Source organism: Olea europaea, chromosome 20 (genome assembly GCF_002742605.1).
Source record: "Olea europaea var. sylvestris chromosome 20, O_europaea_v1, whole genome shotgun sequence".
NCBI classification, from domain to species: domain Eukaryota; kingdom Viridiplantae; phylum Streptophyta; class Magnoliopsida; order Lamiales; family Oleaceae; genus Olea; species Olea europaea.
This window is the reverse complement of record NC_036256.1, coordinates 2,858,151-2,866,517: the sequence shown is the minus strand read 5'-3', so window position 1 is coordinate 2,866,517 and position 8,367 is coordinate 2,858,151. Positions and strand designations below refer to the sequence as shown.

Sequence of the window (8,367 nt, the reverse complement as noted above, 5' to 3'; positions counted from 1 at the left end):
GAAATCAAAAGGAAAGGTTGCTGATTTCAGACCAAATATTCTTATGCTTGGACTTCCTCCTCCTGATTATGTTCTGCGCACAGTTTTTAACGTTCACACTAATGATTTTGAGCAGACATTGCTACTAAGTGCGGTGACATTCGTACGTTGAAGCCATCTATCTTGTGTGTTGGTTGATGGATAATTTCTTATTGTCATCGATGGAATTATATCTATTGTACATTCGTTGTGTTTGTATCAGAAATTTCTATCCATCAATTGTATCACTGCTTCTATTAGTTTGAAAACAATAAACTCCAATGAAATATCCATATACCCCTTCAACCACGAGATTTTAGCATCTGTCATTTTGATCATTTTATTTTTGGCATTACGAATTTTTTTAGTCATTGTTATATTGATTGACTATGTGTTCTTGCATTTGGTTAGAATTGACATGCATGATTGCGAGTTTGGTGAATTTTTACAAATTAAAAGGAGTTATACATGTTGATTGGGATAACCTAAATAAGATGGTTGTATTAAGTCTGTTTTCATCAGTAGAACTAATAGTTTTGCTATTAAGTCTCATACTAATGAAGTACACTTAAAAATAAAATGCACATGTTGTAGCTACGAACCGTGTTCTGAATATGATCTTGGTTCTATTTTTCCATTGAGCTTGTCAAGTATGTTTATGGTTAAGTATTCCGTTTTTCACATTTGGAAAAGGTAAATAGTTTCTATTTGACTTTCTTGCGGGCTCTACTATTCTAAGATGCTTTAAAAACCGTCGTATTTGAAATATTAGGGTTCTTTACCCGATAAGGTTAGTGCTTCTTTAATGATGTGGAGAACAATCATATTCTATCACCCGATAGCATGAACTGCATTGCACAAGCTGAATGAAGACATATCCGCCATATTTTTTAATTTGTCAGTACAAAGTGGTTAATGTATAAGGCACCCTCGTTTTGCCTAGTTCAAATGTTCGTCTGTGGTGCAATGCACGTCCTTTTCACTGTGAAAATTGGCAAGCCTGTGATTTTTTTGTACTTCCGTTCTTTAACCCATTTAATTTTTAGCCGTTGCTTCCTACATCCAGTTAGTTATGTCATCCATTGCAATTCTATTTTACTATTTTTTGGGTGTGGGGATAGCTTGAGCTTTTTTTAAAGGGGAAGGTGCATTCCGCAAAGTCTTGCTTGTTTGTAAAACAGCAAAAGTACTTGGTGCATTTTCTTAAATATATGGTGACTGCATTGATTTTGATCTTTGTGATTCTAGGTTTAGCTGGTACGTCTACCTCCTCAACTCCTTGACCATTTTGAAGTTATTGATAGTTAATATCTTCAGTCACTAGTTTTGTATGCTAATATCTTCGGTAACTAGTTAGAGTTTTGAATTTTTACTTTACATTATTTTTAGAATAAGTTATATCACTTTATTAATTTTTAGATTTAAATGCGTCATTGGTTTGACAAATGTCTTCTCCAAACAACTTGCCAAGAGTTCAAGAATTTTCTTTTGAAGAATTAGGAAATGATTCTAATTTAATTTTGTTTATTTCTTTTCAAGCATCTATTGTTATAAGTATTTGATGTGAGATGGAACATAATTAGATTTTTTTTTTTTATTATTGAATAACTAAACTTGTGTATTTCTACAAGAAAATATTGATGCATGTTTTGCATTTTATTATTGACATGGTTACTGTTGATTATATTTTTAGTTCAAAAAATAATGTTATTGAATATTTACATTTGACTATTAAGGAATTAGGAATGCTATTTAATATGTATGTATTACCATTAAAAAATGCTATTAAAATTATACATTATAATTAATAAATGCTATAAATATTAAAATATTATGAGGAAAAAAGTATGCTGTTGAAGATATAATCATGACAATTAAAGATCATTATAAAAATCAAAATTATAAAAAAAAAATGCTATCAAATCAAAAAAGATTATACGAAAAGAATGCTATAAATATTGAAGCCATGATGATGATAGAAATATTATGTAAAAGTTTTATATGGCACTTTATTATAGCATTCAACTAAATTGGTTACATTTTATTCTCTCTATCACACATACATCACTTATTGGTTGTGATGTTATTTTCAAATAACAAAGGTTAAATATTCTTATTCATGAGTGTTTCAGTAACAGTTGTACTGATGTGACATAGCCTCTGTAAATAAAGGAGTATTTTTGCTCCTTCAACAATTTATGCTTGCACGGTTGTGCGTCGTCATTCATTATCAAGATCAAAATTATGGTTTCATACTAAAATTGCTTGTAATTTTCTGTAGGTGAAAAGCTATTTTTTAGTAGTGGCGTTCGTCATTCATTATCAAGATCAAAATTATGGTTTCATACTAAAATTGCTTGTTGACAGTGTCATATGTTCCCACTTGTGAGCTCAAGATGAAGTACTACAGTAATGATCAAGTTTTTCGTCACTAACTTTGAGTTTGAGCTTGACTTCTACATGATTGTTAATATCAAATTAAGTCAAATGGACGTTTTAACCACTATTTTTGTAAAATTAATTGATAACCACACTCACAAGTTATGTTGGTTTGTGTTATCGCAAAAGATTGCTTTAGGTGCGATAATCGATAAGTATGAAATGAACTAGTCGTAATTTTTTTCTCGAATGCTTTGTGGTGAGTCAAGTCCAGATAAATATATAAAATTAAATTTCGACTTGCTCATCATCATGGCTTCTTTCCGACTTGGGAATTTCTCTACATTCTTCTCATATTAAATTACCAAAACAATTAACTTTAATACTGCCTATAGATTTATTGTTAATTTAAAAATCATAAAGCTTGACGTCTTGATTTGTTTTCTTCCATGGAAGGAGCCACCAAATTTTACCCCTCAACCACTATTTACGGGTGGACCGGTTAGGTAGTTGAAAAACATGGGATACAATGGGAAAAAAATATTTTATTAGTACGTAAGGGGGGCACATAAGAGTGTTCAAAATGCACACCGCCCCTCCAATAGGAAAATTGATACAAGGAATAACTCATAGAATAACTCATGGGAAAATTGATACAAGGAATCAACCTTTCAATAGGACCGAAAATAGAAGGTTGGGTCCCCCAATTTTTCTACTGTGACGTGACAATGGGGTCAATAATCTGTCGTGTGTCTATTGGTGTGTCGGCCAAATAAAAGAATATTAAGAAGACTATGTAAGAATCCAGCGCATCAAATGAATGGACTGCGTGATTGTTGCATTAAGTATAATTCACTTTACAATAACAATCATGTTATATGTACATCATTTTTTACATTGTACCACGCGACAACACGTTATTGAACAGTTTAAAAAAAATAAAAAATAAAAAATAATTCCAATCAAATGATGCCAACTTTTACGATGTCAAAAGTGATATTAAGAAGACTATGTAAGAACCCAGCACATCAAATTAATGGACTGAGTGATTGTTGCATTAAGTAGAATTCACTTTACAATAACAATCATGTTATATGTACATCATTTTTTGCGTTGTACCACGTGACAACACGCTTTTGAACAGTTTAAAAAATAAACAATTTTTTCACCAATCAAATTATGCCAACTTCAACGATGTCAAAAGTGATGTACACTTTTGATGTATAATTTACAATAAACCTTCCATGTATCTCCAATCTAATTGCGAATTTGTCCAAAATCAAAATAGATAATGTAAAGTTTAATTATTATTATTTTTATCCTTAATGTACGTTGAAAAGAACTCTATCAAAACTGACTTTTTTTTATCTCGATCCATAATCAAAGACTATGTAAGATGTTAAGACTTGGGGTCCATCTTAATAAGGTCAACCTTATTAAGTGGAGAAGTCCAAGATCTTTATAAATTCGTATTTATTTCAATATTAAATCGATGTGCGATAACACATTCCTTAACAGGCCCCCTTGAGATGGTGGCTCATTTGAACAGACCAATCTTGAAATCCACGGGGTGGCTCTAACATCATGTTAAGACTTGGAGTCTATCTTAATAAGGTCAACCTTATTAAGTGAAAAAGTCCAAGATCTTTATAAATTTGTATTTATTTCGGTATTAAATCGATGTAGGATAACACATCCCTTAATATAAGACCTGCTCAATCAACGAATTTTTATTCTTAATTCTTATACATATTTATTTTACTATGCAGATTTAGATGTGATTTTGTTTTTATTTTAAGAAATTAAAGACATATATACATCATTATTGGGTTGTCACTATATGTTAATGACAAGTTAATCAAAAGCCTTTCAACTTGCATGTCACTTAGATAGCAATTTGTAGAATGCATTGGAGATGCTCAAAATAAATATTCGATAAATTAGCCTTTAAATAATAAAAGGTTCAGTCCCAACTCGAACGTCGTTTATAAAATTAACAACTTCTTTAAATGCCTAAAATAAAAATTTCATTTAAAATCCTTTAGGACGCTACAAACATATAAAAAATATCTAATTAGTAAATAATAGTTTATAATACATCTTAAGGATTTTTTTACTTATGTTTCTCAAATAGGCGTTTTCTTAAAATATGCATATAAAGTCGTTTATTTTTTCTTTGTACTCAAAATGAACTAATCATAGGCTTTTGGAAAGTTCACTTTGATGGCACACTTAGGGCACGGGGTGTATGGATCAAGCAGTCGTACTAGACTTCAGGATGGAGCACCAAGAAAGGTAGAAATAAATGTGCCGAATTCTAGGCAAAGAAAGTGAGTAATTAGGGCTTCTGTGGAAACTGAATCTACGAGTGTTGGAAGTATTTATCTTCACATTTAGGTCAATAGCTTGAAAGAGTTATTCTGAAGAAACAATTAGTAAAACTCATTATTGTGAATCGTATATAACAACCTTAAATAACCTCTTGGTCTATAGGTGATTCCATCACATTCTTATAGTGTAAACTAGAAATAACTTTATGTAATATATGTTTGCCTTCATCTTACCCAACTTTGATCTAAAAGCAATATTTAATGCCAAAATATAATTTAAAATGATTATTGTCTTCATATCAGTGTTTCAGGCATCATTAGTAAAAATTGTAGCATTCAATATATTTATTTAGTTTTAGATTTGTTGCCCCTGTGCTTTCTAATTCTCTTCTCTAAACAATTTAACCAAAAAGAACAACCGTTAATGTGTACTCTTAAAACTTTAAATGTCTTTTCCTGATTTGAATGTGTTCTTACATTAGATCTTGAATTCCAAAAGTTCTCTCAAATTCTTCTTACTTCCAACTTCCGTATTTTCTATAGCGCCCTTTAAAAATTTGAATATTAGAGTAGATTTTCAAATGATGTACGTTGTGGACATCAGAAGGACCGAATCAGTGTTTTCTCTACCATTTTCTACACTTTCTGGTATCCAAAATACCAACTTTTATGCATTCATTTTCTTCTTAAGCATTTTATGTACTATATTATACTATAGATATTAAGTAGAAACTTCGAGTATAGACTTCAAACTCTTCATGTTCGAGTTGTCTTCATGGGTGCACAAGGCACACAACACTAAAGTTGTTATTGAATCCTAAATGTGTCCCAAACCCCATTTCTCTCCTCCGCCATCTCTAAACGTAGCGTCGCCACCCAAACCTGGTACCAACACCATCCATCACCCAAATCTACATAATGTAGATGCAAAAATCACCCAAGCGTCTAAAACTCGATCATGGATGATCATGTACTCTTGTCCCCCCCCCCCCAACAAAAAAAAGAAACTTGGTGTTATGGTAGTAGCATGGCATACATATCTTAAAGAGGAGGCGTACAAAGATCTTAATCTACCCTCTTTTTTCTGAGTTTTATTTCCCCAAACACGGAGCTACAGTGGTGATTTATGGTGAATAGAATGGTGGTGGTGATGATGATGTTGGGTATCAAAATAGAATTAAATCAAACATGTTCGGTTTGAATCGGTTCAATTTAGGCCCCTAAACGGTTTGGTATTCAGTTTGGGATTCGACCCAGCCTGAAAAGTCTTTTTGATGGTTGTGTTATGTCCCAATTCGACTCGTGACAACCTCTAAGTGGGAGTGTACGAGAGAATCCTTGACCTTAGCACTGAAAACAATAACTCCTAACTAGAGGTGGATATGGTTCCATTTGGTTCAGGTGCTAAGAGAACCAAACTGAACCATAAAACAATGATTTTTTTTTATTATGGAATCAAATGGTTATTTTAAGATATGGAATTGAATCGAATTGAATCATTCAGTTCTGGTTTAGTTTGATTTGGTTTTATTTTTATATTAAATTTTCAAACTTGTACTATATTAGTTAGTAATATATACCTAAGTCCCTATTTGGTATCGATTAAAATTCAAATTTTAATCTAAGTCAAAGTCAATAATTAATTTTAAATATATTTTGTGGGTCCCACAACTTTTTTTACCACCAATTTCATTAACTTTTATCAAAATCTACCAAAAAATTGATTTTCATCTCCACCAAATAGGGGACTAAATTTTAATATAAGTCAAATTCAATAATTAATTTTCAATATATTTTGTGGGTCCGACAACTTTTTTTACCACTAATTTCATTAACTTTTATCAAAATCTACTAAAAAACTGGTTTTAATCTCCACCTAATAGGGGGCTAAACCAAAAAATAAACATCAATCATTCAGTACTTTTAAATTATCAATAATAAAGTTCACAAAAATTCAAACTAACAAAGAAAATATAGTTATAACTTGAATCTACAAATCAGTTTTCTTTCCCATGCGAAAGGTTGTTTAATAAGTGATAACAATGATTCATTTATTATTACAATAGTTTTGACGGCACAACCCCAAAAAGGATGAATTATGCAAAATTTTTACCGTCGACTTTTACGTAGGATCATTAACCGCTTAATATTCCATAAATGTTTATTGAATTTTCCTCTATTTGTAAAGAGCACAAATAATATCAAACAATCAAGTTAAAAAAAATAGTTTAAAAGCTTTTTAAGTAACTAAACAATTTTATTTTCTGATCTTCAAAAAGTCTTATACATTGAAGTGATAAAATACGGTGCTAGCGTGCTGTGAAGTTGTGTAAATTGAAAAGGAGTGAAGGAAAAATAATTCAAATGAATACAAAATTAGGACACAATTAATGAGTTGTCTCCAATGACCAAGAATCGATTAATAGGCTGTATCCAATTAATGGACTTCTCCAATGAATATTAAATTAGGGTCTCCACTAATATATATGGCACCCCGAAATTTTAATTTCTACTCTCATATGGGACTAAGTTTAATGTTAGTTATTTAGCAAATGAAATAGTTCATATCTAACCTTGTCGTTACACTGAAGTTCAAAAATGATTTGCAAGTATTATATATTTTCTCTTATGTACTTTTATGAAAAAAGTGTCGTTATCAAAAAGGAAGATCCCGAAGTTTTGTTCTTACAAGAGACAGAACTGAACACAACAAAAATGGAATTCTGTCGAATAAAAATGATATTCTATGGCTGTTTTAACATGGAGGCGGTGGGGCATAGTGGAGGAATAGCAATCCTTTGGAAATCATATGTCCATTTAACTATTCTCAGCTACTCAAAAAGTCATATTGATGCGAAAATCGAATCACCCCTGCACAGTTGGTTTTTAACAGGTATCTATGGTCACCCCGATACCAATAAACGTATGGAAACCTGGAATCTAATACGAAGTATGAAGAGGGACCCTTTAGAACCATGGCTGGTCTTTGGGGATTTCAATGAAATTTTATCTAACGAGGAAAAATGGAGAGGTCGTGACAGACCTCGACACCAACTAGAAAGCTTCCAACAAATGTTTTTTGATTGTGAACTAAGAGATCTCGGGTTTAAAGGGCCCCATTAGACTTGGAACAATTGAAGATACGACTCGACACAAATTTTTGAAAGTCTCGACCGTTTCACTGCAAATGCTTCCTGGTGTTGATTATTTTCAGAAGCCACGATCACTCATGGTTCCACAGCATATTCAAATCACTATACTATTTGGATCCAGCTTTATGGTACTCACCAAACTCCCAAAGGACCTAAACCATTCCGTTTCGAATCAATGTGGATAGGTGAAAAGGCATGCATAGATATTAAACTTGATAATTGGTCCGATTCTAGCCCTCAGGTCTCGATAACATTATGGAAAATATTAGATGTTGCAGCAATCAGCTTCAGTCTTGGAATGTATCCAAGTTTGAAGTGCAAGTGCAAGTGCAAGTGCAACTCAGCAACGCCAAAACAAAGCTTGCGTAGATTCAAAGTTAGGATCCTACAACTATAAATTCAAATGATCTTCGACAGGCCACCGAAGAAGTACAAACTTGGATGGATAAAGAAGAACTTATGTGGAAACAAAGATCAAGAGCTGCTTG

General features: G+C 32.0%; 1 protein-coding gene across 1 annotated transcript in view; it reads right to left on the bottom strand.

Annotated features, from left to right (window-relative positions):
• Nucleotides 1-8,116: 8,116 nt before the first annotated feature.
• Nucleotides 8,117-8,367, bottom strand: part of LOC111368960 (rust resistance kinase Lr10-like) — a gene marked incomplete at its 5' end in the record, with an annotated part of 4,726 nt that continues 4,475 nt past the window's right edge. Inside the window, one exon of the mRNA XM_022990452.1 lies at nucleotides 8,117-8,270. Coding sequence (XP_022846220.1) covers nucleotides 8,117-8,270 — 154 coding nt within the window. The remainder of the gene's footprint in view (nucleotides 8,271-8,367) is intronic.